Source organism: Dromiciops gliroides, chromosome 4 (genome assembly GCF_019393635.1).
Source record: "Dromiciops gliroides isolate mDroGli1 chromosome 4, mDroGli1.pri, whole genome shotgun sequence".
Taxonomy (NCBI): Eukaryota; Metazoa; Chordata; class Mammalia; order Microbiotheria; family Microbiotheriidae; genus Dromiciops; species Dromiciops gliroides.
Window position 1 is genome coordinate 167,961,003 of NC_057864.1, and position 19,626 is coordinate 167,980,628.

The 19,626-nt window shown below is 37.9% G+C and overlaps 1 protein-coding gene across 2 annotated transcripts in view; it reads right to left on the bottom strand.

Annotated features, from left to right (window-relative positions):
* RAD51C (RAD51 paralog C) overlaps nt 1-19,626 on the bottom strand; it is a 58,274-nt gene that overhangs the window by 2,655 nt on the left and 35,993 nt on the right. Inside the window, exon 9 of one of the 2 annotated variants that reach the window (XM_044003991.1) lies at nt 286-326. The exons of the other annotated variant lie outside the window; for it this stretch is intronic. Coding sequence (XP_043859926.1) covers nt 312-326 — 15 coding nt within the window. The 3' untranslated portion in view covers nt 286-311. The remainder of the gene's footprint in view (nt 1-285; nt 327-19,626) is intronic. 2 annotated transcript variants of the gene reach the window in all.

Sequence of the window (19,626 nt, forward strand, 5' to 3'; positions counted from 1 at the left end):
GGATTCAGAAGGACCTGAGTTCAAATCCCACCTCAGACACTTGATACTTCCTAGCTGTGTGACCCGGGGCAAATCACTTAACCCTCACTGCCCCGCAAAACAAAAACAAAAACAAACCAAAAAAAAGATATTCATAAGTGAAAGACTATGTAGAAGAGAATCAAAAAGGAATAACATTAAAAGAAATATGTTTAGGGGGCGGCTAGGTGGCGCAGTGGATAAAGCACTGGCCCTGGATTCAGGAGTTCCTGAGTTCAAATCCGGCCTCCGACACTTGACACTTACTGGCTGTGTGACCCTGGGCAAGTCACTTAACCCCCATTGCCCTACAAAAAAAAAAAAAAAAAAAAGAAATATGTTTACCATATAAGCAAAACATACTACTCTTAAAGACAGGATGGTGTAGAGACAACCTAAGGATCACAGGTCTCCCAAAAGAACATAATAGGACAATAAACCACATAAAACCATAATGTCTAAAATAATAGAAAAGAAATGCCTAGAACTTTTGAACACAGAGAATGAAATGATTTAAAAAATTCAAAGAATGCCTCCAGAAAAAGATCCGATATGGCAAAATGAATGAACACAAGACTATTCAGCACCCACCATCAAATACAGGAAGAATGGAATGTATTCAAAAGAGCAATGGAGCTCAGGATATATCCCATATATAACCTGCAAATTTGAGCTTAATTATAGATTTAAAAAGATGGAAAGGGGGGTACCTAGGTGGCGCAGTGGATAAAGCACCAGCCCTGGATTTAGGAGTACCTGAGTTCAAATCCGGCCTCAGACACTTGACACTTACTAGCTGTGTGACCCTGGGCAAGTCACTTAACCCCCATTGCCCCGCAAAAAAAAAAAAAAAAAAAAAAAAAAGGAAAAAAAGATGGAAGTTCAGTAACAAAAGAGGATTTTGAAACATTCTTAGAAAGAAAACCAGAACTGAGGAGATTATTTGCTTTTCAAACACCCCAAACAACAGAAATGTGGTTAAAGACAGCACAAACAACAGAGAATAAAGAGATTCATAAGAGGCTTCTTTCTGAATGTATAAAAGGAGACAGGAGAGAAGGCAGAAGTTTGGTGAAGGTAACAGTGAAGAGGTGGGCCTGGTATATTATGGACAAAACTGGGCAATACCCTGACTACAGATGAATCAATGTTTTTTGGTGGGCTTGCATTATTATAACATGGGAAGATACATTATGGGGGAACAGGTAAGGGAGCAGGGTGATAGAGAGGAATGTATTATGTGCCTGGATCAAATAGAAGGCTAGCAATGTGAGGAAGGTGACCCCCATGGTCTCAGGGGAATGGGTGAGAAGGAAGGGAAAAGGATTCAAAAGGGTAGAGGGTGAAAGAAGGAGGCTTTGCTTTGGTGGTGGGAGGTAGTTCCACTGATGAATGCTCCTATGGGTGAAGAGAGATGGGGATTTTGTGCTGAATGTTGCCTAGGGAATTTGGTGTTTAAACAGACTACTCATCCTACCTTGGGAGAGGGGAAGCTAGAACTCCGGGAGCAACTGGAACCTGGAGGAGCAGGAGAAAATGGACCTAGGAGATGTTTGAGGAAAATCAGGAAAAAAAAGGTAACTGAAAGAGGGTTTATATCAGTAGTGGGCTGCATAATCAGGGAGGTGGGGAGGGGCCCTACCATGAGTCTCTGATCTCTCTGACAGTGGCAATAATTGGCATTGTTCTAAAAGTGAGGTACAATGGAAAAGAGAAATCCTTAAAGCAAATTCTCTAAGACAGTGACAGAAACTGCCTAGAGGGGAAAGCCTAAAATGGTTACCTTGGAAGTTCTGATTAAATGAGGAATACAGAGAACAGAGAGAGACCTGATAATTATAGGGGTCATGAATCAGAGAATGAGATTTACAGCAGACAGAGAGACATAATAAACGGTGAGAGAAATCCTTTTGGGAAAGGGGCACACAAAATTTTTTTAAAAAATGATCAGAACTTGAAGGAGAGGAGAGGAAGGAGGACACTACTCAATTGGGAGGAAATAAAGGTGGGGAGAATTATACAACCAGGAAGAAAGAAAAAGGAACTAATGACTAAAATCCCAAAGGAAGAGGGATAAAAAAAATGAGAGGAGGGTATTTAGAATGAGGGGAAGAGAGCAAGTAGGAAAAGGGACAACTTAAAAAAGATAAGGTAAAGTAACTGAAAGAATATAGTAGTGTTTACAGAAGGAAGAGGGGGAAAAATCATAACCTGAAAAAAAATCCAATATTAAAAAATGGTAGAGAAAATAGAAACCTAATAACTCTCATAACTTTAAATATGAATGGATTAAACAATACAATAAAATGAAAAAAAGAGTGAGAGATTGGATAAGGAAAGTGTTAGGGACTTATGAAGAAGCAGAATATAAAACATAATTGTGACAGAATCAAATTTTTCCAAATTTTGTCTTTAAAACATTACAGTTGAGGCAGCTAGACGGTGCAGTGGATAAAGCACTGGCTTTGGATTCAGGAGGACCTGAGTTCAAATCCAGCCTCAGACACTTGACACTTACTAGCTGTGTGACCCTGGGCAAGTCACTTAACCCCAAATGCCCTGCAAAAAAACCAAACCAAACCAAACCAAAAATTACAGTTGCCAGAAAAACCTTTAAATCCAAAGATGAAGCAAATGTAAAATAATACAACAAAACTCTTTTAAATTGTGAGTAAGTGGGGGCGGTTAGGTGGCGCAGTGGATAAAGCACCGGCCCTGGATTCAGGAGTACCTAAGTTCAAATCCGGCCTCAGACACTTGACACTTACTAGCTGTGTGACCCTGGGCAAGTCACTTAACCCCCATTGCCCCGCAAAAAAAAAAAATAAATAAAAATAAAAATCTAAGTTTCTGGTTTTAGGTAATAAAAATTAAAATATAAAAACTACCCAAAAAAACCCACCAACCCCAAACCCAACCTTTCCCTACCTTGCTTTGTAGTAACTAAATAAATTCAGTCAGTAAGCAGACCAGAATTTGCTTATCAAATTAGCAGACAAGGCTAAGTGGGATAATTAATATACTGCATGGCAACCAGGAGCCAAAAAGGTCTCGAATGGCTCTTGTACTTGTGTTCCAAAAACTGAATTCCCAAGTACAATATGGGGAAGACACTTTTAGATAGTAGCTTATCAAAGATCCAGTGGTTATCGTGGACAAGTTCAATATGAGATGCTAGTATGATATGATAACCAAAAGAACTTATGAGATTTGGGGCTACACTGAGAATAGCTTCCTGGAAGAGGGGATGGCAGTTCCTCTATATTCTACAATGGTCAAGCCACATCTGGAGTACTGTGCTGAGTTCTGATCATCAGAGTTTAAGGACAAAAATAAGCTGGAGATTGTTCAGTGAGCAACTAGGATGATGAAGGGACTTGAATTCATGCCATCTGAGGCTCATTTGAGGAAAGTGGATATGTTTAGCCTGGAAAAGAGATGACTCAGAACCTGACATCTTTCTTCAAGTACTCAAAGGGAGTACTATGTGGAAGAGGGAATAAACATTCTTTTTGGTTGTGCCCAGAGGGCACAACCAGGAGCAAAGGAGGAAGGGGAGGAGGGATTTGGAAGAGGGAAATTTAGACATGAAACAAGAAAAAAATTCTAGGCAATCAGAACTACCAAAAAGTGGAATGCCTAGGGGGGTTAGCAAGTTCCCCACTCATTCATTGGAGGTCTTCTAAGCAGAGGCCATACTGCTACACTGGAGGATGACTGCTTATAGGTTGAACTAGATCCCTTCTAACCTAAAAATACTCTTATTTGTGAATGGGTTTTCTATAAGAGCTTTGTACAACACTTGCAGAATCTCCCTCAAAATATTAAGACAAATAATTAAGTTTTAATGCCACTCTCCTACAATGTTTCACAGTTCATGAGAATGCAAAACAACCTCAAAAAACAACAACAAAAAAACCCCAACCAACCTTGAAAACAGTAAAATTACTCATGGAAGACTGAACTTAGTGTGCCATTGTTTACTTCCCCTCAGCCCACATATCCATTCAGTTGGCAAATCTTGTTGGTTCTACCTCCATAACATCTTTCATCTGACTCCTTTGTACTCACATAGTCCTCCTCGAGATATCTCTCAGGTGGATTACAATAGACCCCTAACTGTTCTTGCCTTAAGTTTCTCCCCACTTCTGCTACACTGTTACCAAAGTGATTTCTTTTAGGTGCAGATATGACCATGTCACTCCTTTGCTGAATTAACTCCAGTAGCTTTCTACTCCTCTCTTACCCAGCACAAACTTCTGTTCAGCTTTTTTTTAATTAAAAGAAATCTATTTTTCCTCCCTCCCACTATGCACTTCATTGAAGGAAAAGGTTAAGAAAAACAAGTTCCTTGTAATAAATATGCATAGTCAGGCAAAACAAATTGCCTTGTTGGCCATGTTAAATAAATATTTATTAAAAATCTGTAAATGTGGGGCAGCTAGGTGATACAATGGATAAAGCACCAGTCCTGGATTCAAGAGGACCTGAGTTCAAATCCGGCCTTAAGACACTTGACACTTACTAGCTGTGTGATCCTCACTGCCCTGAAAAAAAAAATCTATAAATATGTCTACATATTTATGTGTATGTATGTGTATATATGAATGTCTCATTCTGCACCCTTGAGTCTTACCCTTCTGTCAAGGGGTAGACAGCATGCTACATCATTAGTCCTCTGGAATCATAGAAGGTCATAGTTCTTACAGCTTTCATAGTTGTTTGTTTTTAAGTATTATTTTATATAAATTATTTTCTTGCTTTTGCTCATTTCATTCTTCATCAATTTATACAAGTATTCAAAATTGTTTTTATAATGTTGATGTCACTTCACAATGTATCAGTTCATACAAGTCTTTCCTTGAAATACAATGTCTCTTTGAAATAATCTATTTCCTCATTTATGACAACAGCATTCCATCATATACATATACAATTTTTTCCTGTTTACTTTTTAAAGTCTTTACAATCTATCTGACTTCACTGTAAATTACTCTTCCTTCCCTACTTTGCTCCAGCCAAACCAGCATTCTTTCTGTTGTTCTTCACCCGAAATACTCTATCTCCAGTATCTATGCCTTTTCTTTGGCTCTCCTCCTTCATGGCTAGAATGCACTCTCATCTCACTTCCACTTCACAGAAACCCTCTCTTTCTTCAAGAAATACTTTAGGGGGAGTGGGCGGAGCCAAGATGGCCATTAAATTCACAGAGCTCCTGACACAATTACCACAAAAACAGCAATAAAACAAGACCTAGAGCAGCAAAACCCACAAAAAGAGAGGCTTAGATTATTTTCCAGATTAAAGGGGGCCTTTCTGGGCTGTGAGCAGAGTACAACCCTGTGATCATACCAACACAGACTCCAGACACGCTGCAAAAGAGGAACTTACCCCTGAGCCTCCAAATCAGCTGCAGCACCAGCATCTTCTGGAACTAAGCTTACAGTCAGGTGAGAGGGCTGAACAGCTGACTGGGGGGGAGGGAGAGGTGGAAAATACAGGGGTGTCTGTAGGACCCGAGGAGGAATTTGGCTATCCCACCCCATTAGGGAACCAGAAGAAATCCTGAGCAGCAGGAGGCCCAGGTGGGGGAAGGGCACAGACTTGTTGAAGCTAAGAACCACCACAGCACTCTGCTGGCTGGTTAAGTAGCTAATTGGCTTGAGGTTATCTTCTTTTTTTTTTTAAATTCTGAATAGAATTTTATTTTCCAAAATATATGTAAAAACAAAATTTTAACATCAATTTTTAAAAAACTTTGTGTTCCAACTTCTCTTCCCCCCTCCATTCCCGTCCCCCCCACACAAGAACACAATCAATTCAAAAAAAGTTATACATGAGCAGTCATGGAAAAAATCCCATATTAGCTAGTTGTGAGAGAAAACAGTCAAAAAACCCAAAACTTCAGATTAAGGAATTGTCAAAGAGGAAATGAAAAAAAATTTTTTTTAATGTGTTTCCATCTGTTTTCAGATACTATCAGTTCTTTCTCTGCAGATGGGCTACAATTGTCATAAGTCCCTCAGGGTTACATTGGATCATTGCCTTGCTGAAAACAACCACATGCTTCCCAGCAGATCATCCCCCACTATTGCTGTTATTTTGTATACAGTACATTTCACTCTGCTTCAGCTCATGTAGGTCTCTCCAGGTTTTCCTGATAGCATCCTATTCATCACAACTGAGGTTATCTTCAAACCAGAGAACAGGCCAGGCGAGAGAAAAACCTGCCCTCCCTCAAACCGAAACAGCTGGGACCCTCTGAAGCTTGGGATAGTGTAGCTTGGAAGTAGGGCCCACTGTAAGAGGGAGTTAAAAGTCAAGTAAAAAACAGCAAGATGAGCAAGCAAAGAGAGAACAACAGAAATTTTCTTTAGTGACAAGGAAGATTGAGGTGCACCCTCAGAAAAGGATGACAATCTCAGGGCCCCTACATCCAAAGCTTCCAAGAAAAATATGAATTGGTCTCAGGCCATGGAAGTGCTCAAAAGGGACTTTGAAGAGAAAGTAGGAGAGATAAAAGGAAGATTTAGAGAGGTGAAGGAAAGAATGGAAAGAGAAATGAGAGCAACACAGTAGAGTCATGAGAAAAAAGTCAACAGGTGGAAAAGCCAAATGGAAAAGGAGATAAAAAAAAACCCTCTGAAGAAAATTATTGCCTAAGAAGTAGGACTGAACAAATGGAAGCTAGTAATTTTATGAGAAACCAAGACATAGTAAAGCAAATCCAAATGAATAAAAAAATGGAGGGCAATGTGAAATATCTTCTTGGAAAAACTGCTCACCTGGAAAATATATCCAGGAGAGAGAGATAATTTGAAGATTATTGGGCTACCTGAAAACCATGACCAAAATAAGAGTTTAGACAACATCTTCCAAGAGATTGTCAGGGAAAATTGCCCTGATATTCTAGAAGCAGAAGGTAAAATAAAAATCGAAAGAATCCACTGATCACCTCCTGAAAGAGACCCCAAAAGGAAAATTTCAAGGAATATTACAGCCAAATTCCAGAGCTCCCAGATCAAGGAGAAAATATTGCAAGCAGCTAGAAAAAAGTAATTCAAATACTATGGAGCTACAATAAGGATAAACAAGATCTAGCAGAATCTACATTAAAGGACCAGAGGGCATGCAATATGATATTCCAGAGGGCAAAGGAACTGGGACTACAGTCAAGAATCATGTACCCAGCAAAACTGAGTATAATCATTCAGAGGAAAAAATGGGACTTCAATGAAAAAGAGGACTTTCAGGCATTTGTGATGAAAAGACCTGAACTGAACAGAAAATTTAACTTTCAAATACAAGACCCTGGAGAAGCATAAAAAGGTAAACAGGAAAAAGAAATCATGAGGGATATTATAAGATTAAACTGTTTACATTCCTACATGGGAAGATAATACTTCAAACTCATAAGAATGTTCTCAGTAAGGAATACACAGAGGACACAGGTCTGAACTGAATATGAAGGGATGATATCTGTAAAGCATTTATTTTTTGTTTATCCTTGTTCTTTGTGGGGAAAACAGGGTTGGGTGTCTTATGTCTGGGGCCAGATTTGGGCTCGGGGCCTCCTGGGTCCAGGGCTGGTGCTTTGTCCACTGTGCCAGCTAGCTAACCCATGATGACATCTTTAAAATAGGGTTGAGGAGGGGTGGCTAGGTAGCGCAGTGGATAAAGCACCAGCCCTGGATTCAGGAGTACCTGAGTTCAAATCCGGCTGTAGACACTTGACATTTACTAGCTGTGTGACCCTGGGCAAGTCACTTAACTCCCATTGCCCTGCCCCCCCCCAAAAAAAAATAGGGTTGAAGGGTAGGAGGAATGGAATGGAATGGGGGAAGGGGAGAGGTGGACTGGGGATAGGTAGTTCACAGGAAGGAAACAAGAAAAAAGCTTATGGAGGGGAGGGGGAAGAGGGGGGAGGAGTGGGGAGTGAGTGAATTGTACCATCATCAGAATTGGCTCAAAAAGGGAATAACATACATACTTCAAGTGGGTATAGTAATATATTTTTGCACTGAGGGAAAGTGGAAGGGGAGGGAGATGGGGGGTGGAGAGAAGGGAAGGAGGGAAGGGCAGATCAGGGGAGACAGCAGTAAAAAGCAAAACACCTTCAAGGAAGGTGAAGATGTTCTGCATAACTGCACAAGTATGACATATTGAATTGCTTGATTTCATAGGGAAGGTTGAGGAGAGAGGGAGGAAGAAAAATTTAGAACACAGAATTAGCTCAAAGATCTTAATCTCATCAGAGTGGGCTCAAGGAGGGAATAACATTCACACTCAATTGGGAAAAATAATTTATTTAACCCTACAGGAAAGTAGGAGGGGAAGAGGATAAGGAAGGAAGGGTGAAAAGGGGAGTGCAGAACAGGCGAGGAGGCAGTCCGAAAAGCAAAATACTTTTGAGGAGGAATAGGGTAAAAGAAGATAGAAAATAGAGTAAAAATCATGGGAAGAATAGGATCAAAGGAAAGTTATGATGATCGACTATAATGGCAAAATGTATGGTACCTACTTTGCAGGACTATTGTGAAGAAAATTCTTTCTCAAGTTTAAGGTACCACAGAAAAGTTAATGATGAACAGGATGCTATCAGAAAAGCCTAGAAAGACCTACATGAACTGAAGCAGAGTGAAATGTACTGTATACAAAATAACAGGGGGCAGCTAAGTGGCGCAGTGGATAAAGCACCGGCCCTAGATTCAGGAGGACCTGAGTTCAAATCCGACTTTAGACACTTGACACTTACTAGCTGTGTGACCCTGGGCAAGTCACTTAACTCTCACTGCTCTGCAAAAAAAATAAATAAGTAAAATAAAAGCAATAGTGTAAGATGATCTTCTGTGAAACATGTGGTTATTTTCAGCAAGGCAATGATCCAATATAACCCTTAAGGACTTATGAAAATTGAAATCCAACTACAGAGAAAGAACTGATGGTATCTAAAAACAGATTGAAATACATTTTTTTCTTTGACAATTCCTTAATCTGAAGTTCTGTTTTTTAACTTTTCTCTCACAACCTAACTAATGTAGAGATGTTTTCCATGACTACTCATGTATAACTTATATTGAATTGCTTGAGTTCTTGGGGATGTGGGGTGGGGAGGGAGGAAGAAAAGTTGGAACACAAAGTTTTAAAAAAACTGATGTCAAAATTTGTTTTTACATATGTTTTGGAAAATAAAATTCTAAACAGAAAAAAAATACTTTAAAATACAACCTTTGGAAACTTTTCCTGATCCCTTCAAATGATAGACTTTGTATTCTCTTTCTTGTTATTCTGCATGTACTTAGTGGTCCTCATTCCCTTCCTGTCCAGAATACATGAGCTCCTTGTAAGAATGATTATATTCTTTATATTTATATGCCAGCGCCTAGCATAGTACCTGATAAATACTTGCTTAACTCATATTTAAAAACAAAGAAAAACTGATTTCAATGCTCAGTTCTCCCTCCACTAATGCAGACTGGAATTCTGCTGATGCTTTAGTAGAGAAGTTTCAAACTTGCAGCCCACAAAACTCCCAGGTATGGCCTGAACCAGTTTAAAATGTAAATGGGAACGTTCATGGTCTATACAACCTGCCAGAGCTTTTATTCTGGTGCACAGTGTTTGAGAGTCCATGGTCCTCTTGACAACATGATGAGGCACTGGAGTTAAAATTCTAGTGTTTGGTAAAACTTTCAATAAAAGTCCCCATGGAAATTCAAGAAGGTAAAGAAATATTACTTATAATTACATTCAATCTCCATTTTTGTTTCTTAGGAATTGACAGTTTCTAACACCTGAAATAGTTCTGCTTGGGAAAAAGAATGTAAGCTTGAAGTTTAATCTAGAACAGTGGTCTCAGTAAAAGAAAACTCATGATGTTTTCTCATTACATGCATATTTTTATTTATAAATTGTCATGTTGGGGCAGCTAGGTGGCATAGTGGATAAAGCACTGGTCCTGGATTCAGGAGGACCTGAGTTCAAATCCGGCCTCAGACACTTGACACTTACTTGCTGTGTCACCCTAGGCAAGTCACTTAACCCTCATTGCTCCCCCCATCTCCCCAAAAAAGAATAGTATAAACTGTCATGATAGAGAGGTAGCACAGCACAGTAGAGAACCAGCCCCCAAATCAGGAAGACCTAAGGTTTAAGTTGTGCCTCTGATATATCCTGGCTGTGTGACCGTGGATGAGTATCATCCTCTCAGTGTTGCAGTAAGCTAACATACAAAACCAGAAATTTTTAAAAGATAAAGATGAGGGGGCAGCTAGGTGGCGAAATAGATGAAGCACTGGCCGTGGATTCAGGAAGACCTGAGTTCAAATCCAGCCTCAGACACTTGACACTTACTAGCTGTGTGACCCTGGGCAAGTCACTTAACCCTCATTGCCCCACACAAAAAAAAAGAAGTGAAAATTTTTATTTTACAAAGAGAACAAAAGAATCTTTTTGCTTAATCATATTTTTAAGGAAGAAGAATAATTAGTTTCACTCTCATACCACAATTCAAAGATATGGTTCAAAGTTTGATTTATATTGTTATGGTTTTAATGACTGTCATGGCCAAACTATATCTCACAAAGATATGTAGAAGTATATGATTAACTGCATTTACATTTCCACCCACCAATTATGGAAAGTTTTTTGCTGAAATTTGGCTAGTAAATTTCTCTTCTCTGATGTCAACCATTTTATCTTACAAGTGAATCCAAAGTTACTCCATTTTTAACAAATGGGTTCAAAATGCACTGAAACTCAGCAAGATTTTTAACTGGAAAAGAAAAATTTGTCTCCAAGTTTAAGTATGATGAAATGAATTTTTAAAGGGTGACATGCTTACATCACTTTCAGCAACAAAGGCTTTGTTTTTATCACTAATTTTACAGTGTTATACTATATTAGCTAATATTTGTTTTGAACATAAGTACTTATTAATAAATGCTTTTTCATTGCCAATATTTAAGTGGTCAAAGGATATGAACCGTTCTCAAAATAAGAATTATAAACTATTAACAATCATATGAGAGAATTCTCTGAATCACTAGTAATAAGAAAAATGCAAATCAAGACAATCTTTAAGGTTCACTTCACAATCTAGCAAACTGGCAAAAATGACAAAAGAGGGGAATCTTTTGAGAATCAAGTCAGAGGGGTAGACAGACACACTGGTGCATTGTTGGTGGATCTATGAAACAGTACAACCATTTTGGAAAGCAATTTGGAATTATCCAAATAAAATGGCTAAAGTGTCCATACCTTCTAACCCAGACATTCTATTACAAGGCCTATACCCAAAGGAGTTTATGGATAAGAAGCCTCTGTATGTGTGTATACATATGGAGAGAGTGAGTATGAGAGACAGAGAGAAGTACTTTTATTTGGTAACAAAAAATTAGAATGCCCATTGATAGGAGAATGGCTAAAAACCCAAGGCACATGAATGTAAAGGATTACTATGCCGTAAGAAACGGTGAATATAATGAATATGGAGAGGCATAAAAAGACTCACACGAACTGATACATTGTAAAGTAAGAAGAGCCAAGAAAGCAATATAAACAATGTTTACAACAATATAAATTTAAAAAAACACCACCAAAAATAACTGAGTTATTTTTTACAGAATTAACAAAGAATATGCATGGCTCCAAGGAAGAGCCATGAAAAGATTCCTTTGCAAAGGTAGAAGGTTCACAAATGTGGAACATTAAATATATGTTCAGACTTTTTTGATGTAATTGGTTTTATTGATTTCTTTTTCTCTTTTAAAAAATATATTCTTTTATGCCCAAAGGGCTATAAAGCTGTGCATACCCTTTTACCCAGCAATACTACCATTGGGTCTTTTTCCCAAAGAGATCATAAAAAAGGGAAAAGGACCCACATGTACAAAAATATTTATAGCTGCTCTTCTTGTGGTGTCAAGGAATTGGAAATTGAGGGGCTGCCCATCAACTGGGGCATGGCTGAACAAGTTGTGGTATATGAATGTAATGGAATTCTATTGTGCTATAAGAAACAATGAGCAAGCAGATTTCAGAGAAACCTGGAAGGACTTACATGAACTGATGATGAGTAAGATGAGCAGAACCAGAACATTGTACACAGTACCATCAACATTATGTGTTGATCAGCTGTGATAGACTTGATTCTTCTCAGCAATACAAGATGGTTCCAAGGGACTCATGATGGAAAAGGCTCTCCAAATCCAGAAAAAACAAACTATGGAATATGGATTCAGATTGAAACATACTATTTCTTTTGTCTTTGGTGCTATTGTTTTTCTTTTTTGAGGTTTTTCCTTTTTGCTCTGATTCTTCTCTTATAACATGACTAATGCAGAAATATGTTCAATGTTATTGTACATATATCAGATTACTTGCTGTCTTGGGGAAGGGGGAAGGGAAGGGAGAGAGGGAAAAAAAATTGAAACTAGAAATCTTATAAAAACAAATGTTGAAAATTATCTTTACATGTAACTGGAAAATAATAAAATACTTTCATAATTTAAAAAAGGGGGAAAATTAAAAAAAATAAATATTATGGGAAAAAATATATATTCTTTATAATGTGGATGGGAAAGGGAGGGCAATTTAGGTGATGTGAAAACAAAATATTTCAATAAAATTTTATTTTAAAAATGCTTTTTCACTCATCTATTTATCTTAAGGCATACTATACACTTAGAGAGAAATTAATTGTTAACTTAGAGGATATAAATCCATATTTCATATAATCTTGATAATTTAAAACAATTTTGGCTGACCAATAACTGATAAATGGTCAAAAGGTATGAACAAGCAGTTTTCAGAAGAAAAAATCAAAAAAAGAAAAAAGAAAAAAAAATTGGGGCAGTTAGGTGGCACAGTGGATAAATCCCTGGCTCTGGATTCAGGAGGACCTGAGTTCAAATCCAGCCTCAGACACTTGACACTTATCAGCTGTGTGACCCTGGGCAAGTCACTTAACCCCGATTGCTTCTCTCTCTCTTTCTCTCTCTCTCTCACACACACACACATACACATATACACACACAGAAAAAGAGAAGAAAGCAAAGCTATCAATAGTCAAATTAAAAAAATGCTTTAAATCACCATTGTTTAGAGAAATGCACATTAAAACAACTGAGATTCTACCTCAAAGCTATCAGATTGGCTAGCATTACAAAAGAGGAAAATGGCAACCGCTAGAAGGGATGTGGAAAAATTGGGACACTGATGCACTGTTGGTGGAGTTTTGAATTGGTCCGACCATTCTGGAAAACAATCTGGAACTATACACAAAGAGTTATAAAACTGCATACATTTTGATCCAGCAATCCCACTACTAGGTCTGTATCCCAAAGAGATCAAAGAAAAGGGAAAGGACCTTTCTGTACAAAAATATTTATAGCAGCTCTTTTTGTGGTGGCAAAGAATTGGAAACTGAGGGGATGCCCATCAATTGGGGAATGGCAGAACAAATTGTAGTATACTGTGTTAATAAAAAATGATGAGCAGGATGGTTTCAGAAAACCATGGGAAGACTTATATGAACTGATGCAAAGTGAAATGAGCAAAACCAGAACATTGTACACAATAATAACAATATGGTAAGGCTGACCAACTGTGAAAGATTTGGCTCCTCTGAACAAAGCTATGATACAAGACAATTCCAAAGAACCTATGATGAAAAATGCTGTTCACCTCCAGAGAGAGAACTGATGAATTCTCAGTACATATTGAAGCATACTTTTTTTGGAGGGTTTTTTTGGTGTGTTTTCTTTTGCAAAATGGCTAATATGTAAATATTTTGCATGACTTCACATGTATAATCAATATTATATTGTTTGCCTTCTCGCTTGGGGGTGAGTGGCAGAAGAGAGGAAATTTGAAACTCAAAGTTTTAGAAATTAATGTTAAATTTTTTACATGCAGTCAGGAAATATTTAACAAAAGAAGCAAAAGTACATTAAAAATATTTTTGGCTGATTTGTTAGATATGATTAGATAATCAGTTTATCTTATACTATGATGGACAAAGAGCTCATACTTTAAGAAGTGTCATATTTGCCATTTTATTATAGCTTACTTGTACTCATATTAATAGTATTATCATAATCTGCGGTATTTTTCAGGAATCTTCTTAAATCACCTGTCTCCTTTGTGAGTGTTAGTTTAATTAAAACTGGGTAATATAAGCTATGAATCACAGAATCTGAGTTAGAAGGGGCTTCAATGGAATTCTAGTCTAACCCTTACACAAAAGAAAAATTATTTTAACATTTCTGACCAGTGGTCCTTGAGGACCTCCAAAGAGAACCACCACCTCTCTGAGGTAGCCCACTCCATGTCTGGACAGTTCAAATTGTTGGGAAATTTTTCCTGACGCTGGCCTAAATTGGTCTCTTTGCAACTTCCACTGCTCCTAGTTCTGCTCTCCAGGGCCAAATATAACTCCTCCTCTCTATCACAGTTCTTCAGCTATGTGAAGACAGCTGTTGTGTCACCCCTGAGTCTTCTCTTCTTCAGGATAAACACGCCCAGTTCCTTCAACCTATTCTGATGTGATATGGACTTAAGGCTCTTCACTTTCCTTGTTACTATTCTCTGGACCATCCAGCTTATCAAGGTCCTTCTTAAAGCAGGGGCCCAGAACTGAACACAATATTCCAGATGAGGTCTGATGAGGACATGGTACAGTGGAACAATCACCTTCCTATTCCTGAAAGCTCAGTATCTACAATGCAGTTCAGTTAGCTTTTTTGGCTGCTTCATCACACAGCTAACTCACACTAACCTTGTAGTCCATTAAAACCCACAAATCTGGGGCAGCTAGGTGGCGCAGTGGACGGAGCACCAGCCCTGGAGTCAGGAGTACCTGAGTTCAAATCCGACCTCAGACACTTAACACTTACTAGCAGTGTGACCCTGGGCAAGTCATTTAACCCCAATTGCCTCACTAAAAAACCAAAAGAAAACAAAACAAAAATCCACAAATCTTTTTCTTTTTAAATAATAAACATTTTTACTTATAGTTTTGAGTTTCAAATCTTATCCCTCCTTTCCTTCCTCCCCAAGGTGGTATGCAAACAGATATAGGTTATACATGTATGATTATGTAAAACATTACCATACTAGTCATTTTGTACACGAAAACTTGAATAAAAGGAAAAAAATTAAAGTGAAAAATAGCATCTTCAGTATGTTTTCTATCAATATCAGTTCTTTATTTGGAGGTAGGTGGTATGCTTCATTGTTGGTCCTTTGGGATTGTCTTGGATCATTGTATTGTTGAGATAGTTAAGTCATTCACAGTTCTTCCTCAAATAATATTGCTGTCTCTGTGCACAATGTTCTCTTGGTTCTGCTCACTTTACTATACATTAGTTCATACAAATCTTTCCAGGCCTTTCTGAATCATCCTGCTTTGTCATTTCTTATAGCACAATAACATTCCATCACCATCACACATGACGGCTTGTTTAGTCATTCTCTAATTGATGGGCATTCATTTGATTTCCAATTCTTAGCCACCACAAAAAGAGCTGCTTATAAATATTTTTGTACAAATAGGTCTTTTTCTCTTTTTGGGGATGTCTTTGGGATATAAACTTAGCAGTGGTATTGCTGAATCAAAGGGTAGGCACAGTTCTATAGCCTTTTGGGCATAGTTCCAAACTGCTCTCCAGAATGATTGAATCTTTTCACAACTCCACCAACAGTGTATTAATGTCCCAGCTTTCCCACATCCCCTCCAACATGTACTATTTTCCTTTTTTGTTATATTTTCCACTCACAGATCTTTTTCATAACCACTTTTTTTAAACCATACCACCTTTTTCTTTTCAGTGGCAAAGGTTAATTGTTTTGTACCTGAGTGTAAGATTTTACCTCATACCTAGGGAATTCCAACTTTAATTAGATTCAGCAGAATGCTGTAGCCTTTCAAGATCTTATGGGATCCTGACACTATCATCCAGTGGGTTAACTGTTGTTCCAGCTTTGTGTCATCTGACAAGATGATAAGCTATGTATATACATCTATGCCTGCATCCAAATCATTAATAATAATGTTAAAACAACACAATGACAAGTACATATCTCTGGAATACTCTACTGAGGCCTGCAGTCACTGTTACATTGAACCACTAACAACAGCTGTTTGAATTCAATCATTCAAACAGTTCTAGGTATCTTCTCATCTAATCCATTTCTCCATCTTCTCCATGAGAATTAGATGAGGTATTTTATCAAAAGCTTTGCCAAAATCTAGGTAAATTATATAGAGAGCATTCTCCTAATTTATGGCTTAGTAATCTTCAAAACATGAAATGGGGCTGGTTTGGCAGGACCTGTGCTGAATGAAGCCATCTAACTAGATGTTCACCGACCATCTCTTTAACAATCCATTCTAGAATTTTCTCCAGGCATCAAAATGAAGCTATATATTTTTTGTAGGCTCTGTGTTCTTCCCGTAAAAGAAAAAATCAGGACATTTCCTCTTCTTCAATCTTGATAACTGTTCCTCCTTTAATGAGTATTCAAATATCTACTGCAACAAACAGTGATCCCATCTACCAGTTCTTTCAGGGAAGTTGCATCAAGGTCTTCTCTTTTTATCTCCTCACTGATCTGGGATGAGCTCCCTTTTGGTTATTTTGGTTCTATTATTTCCATGCTATAGGTGGTTATTCTTTGCAGAGAGAAAAAACAAATCATATGAATTGGGCACTTCTGCTTCTTTCTGTTTTCAGGTTTCAGACCCGTCTATCCCAAGTAAAGAGGCTTTTTTTTTTGTTGTCCCTCATTTCTCTCACCAACTTCAGCTCATTCTGAGCTTTAGCATGTGAAAATATTTTTACAGGGCACAAGTACTCTTTTATTTTCTAAATCAAGGCTGGTGTTTCCTGTGCATCTATATCATTCTCTTCAGACAAATACCGTTTTCTCTTCTCATTAGAACTGATTTCTCTTTGTCTCTTCAGAATTGCATTTTTAAGACTCTCCCAGCCCTCCTGGATGGCTTCCTCTATGGCCTTTTAGTCTATGGGATCCTTTCTATCCTTCCTCTGAATCCCTTGAAATCTGCTTTCCCAAAATCAGTGGTACATGCCAGACTATGCCTGGATTTCCTCTCCTCCATTAGAAACTCTAGGAGTAAGTCTTACCTGCTCTACTTCTTCATTCTTTGTGGCTACTCTCTACAGTATCTAACTTGAGGGCTACATAAAGCAGTCCTCTCTCTTCTCTTATCCTTTTTTAAAGTCCTTTTGATTAATTTTTAAGACATATGGCCAATATCTTCTTACCAGGCTTTGTGCTGGTGTGCTCCAATTCTTTCCAGGTGTGTGTCATCTCCATATTCTAACTCTTGGTTCAGTAGGTGCCATTATTATCCTCATTTTTATAGATGAAGAAACTGAGGCAAAGAAAGGTTAAGTGATTTGTCCAGAGTCACATAACTAGCACCTGAGGCAGAATTAAAACTTAGGTCTTCCTAACTTCACGTCCAACCCTGCAAGACCTAGATGCTTTAACCAGTGGTTTACTTCCCAAATTCCCTTTCCTTCGACAGTGCAGAAAATTCAACTTCTCTGTATAGTCAGCAGTTTCTTGCCCAAGACTTCATAATTGTTGGCAATGCCTTTTAGATTCCTTCTAGAAGTGTTATTTGTGTTCACATGAATTTCTGAAGTGTGTAGTTGTCATATGTTTTGATACACCTTGGGAGGTCCTCTGCCATCTTGGATACAAGACCCAGGAAGACAAGAGACCTCTCTGCAGTTCTTATCAGGTTGACAAAGAGTTGCCTAAGCACCTCTGAGAAAAGAATCAGCAGATACTACTACTGATCATTTCTTACTTCTCTGACCTTGCTTGGATCATCTCTCCTCTTAAAGCTGCCATGGCTCTACTGCACCATTTTGGGGAAGACAAGCAGCAGCTTCCTTCTCAGAACACCCAGCTCTCTCCTCTTCAGGAAGAACCTCAAATCTGTCTTAGGCTCTAACTGGATAACTATATTTTTCCTTCTCTTGTTCTTCTTGCGTCATACGCTTCCATTCCTAACATCCTGACAAAGATCAAGTCTCCCCTCTTTGACCTCCAATCCTTTTTTTCCCAGTGAAGTCTCAATTCTGTTTTCTTTAGGAACACTCAATTTCCCATTACAACCTAGAGTGTGAAGAAACATTCTTCTAATCCCTTCACCTTTTTCTCCAGGAGGGATATCTGCCTACACTTGGAACAGAGAAAATAGCCACTCTGCTATCACAGAAAAACAAACACTGCACTTAGGCAAATATACAAACATCACACTTAAGTCCACCTAACTAGGCTTATACAAACTACAATATATTACAATACATCAGAAGGAAATGAACAAGTATGGGTCCCATTATCAGCCCTTCCTCATTGTGGATTCCCACTCTTCCCTAAGAATATACTGAATACTGGAAGGGATATACAGAATGAGTGAAGGTAACACTTTTAAGCCACAAGTAAAGTATTAGTACAACTCAGTTTCTTTTTTTTTTTTAAAGATAAAAAAGTCTCATTTTCCTTCTGTACGTTAATGAATTGCCCTGTGCATCTGACCTTCTTTGGGAGAGGACTGTCCTAAAATAGTGTTTTTCAAAGGGTAGTCTGGAGCACACCAACGTATACACACACACACACATATATGTAATATTATATATTTATATATTATATTGATTATATGATATCACATTATATTATATTAATTTCCCCCCACTTCTCATTTTTTACTCTTATAGAAATGAGAATCTAGTAACTTATCAATATTTATGTCTAAACCATGAGGAAAAATGTATACTTTGGCCAAAAATATAAATACTACAATAAATACTTTCCCAAATAATCTTATATTAGTAAATGTGGCTATAGTGCTGGTTACTGAAAGGCCTACTGTCTAGGTACAGACTAATATGACTAATGCTGATATTTTAAGTTGTTTACTTTAAAAACCTTAATACGATAAAGTTAATTTTATAGTAGAAAACACTACTCTAAAAGCATGAGAAATATTTCTTCTATAAACCTCAAGAATAAATGTTTAGACTCATTTAATTCTGAAATACTGGAACATTCAACTGTAACGATTGGAATGACGCCACCTGCTGGAGACTTACTGTAGAAGAGTTCTGCCCATGAAGTGAAGGTCTTTGAGGGCAAGACCAGGAGTCTTTTCTTTGGCGTCAGGAAGTGACGCAGGCTAGTGGGAGGAGGAAGGAAGAGACTGGTGCTCGGTCTCGCTCTCTTTCCTGAGGACTCTGGTGGAAAGTGGAGCTAGAAATGTGCTCTCCCTTTAATAGATAGGAATCTAGGCCTTTCTCTCTCTTTACCAAATTCTTATTCTCCTTAATTAATGCCTAAAAGTCTAACTCTTGCTAAAGCTTATAATTTATTGGCGACCACTCATTAGATATTTTAGACAGTTTAGCTAGAATTTTAGCCCTTAACACTACAAAGGTAACACTATCTGAAGAATATGCTAGGTTCAAAGCCTATTTCTAAAGAGGATTGAGGTCTACTGAAATTAAGAGAAACACTTTTGGGGAAGCTTTCTTTAGACAACCACAACCATTCAACATACAATTTCTATTC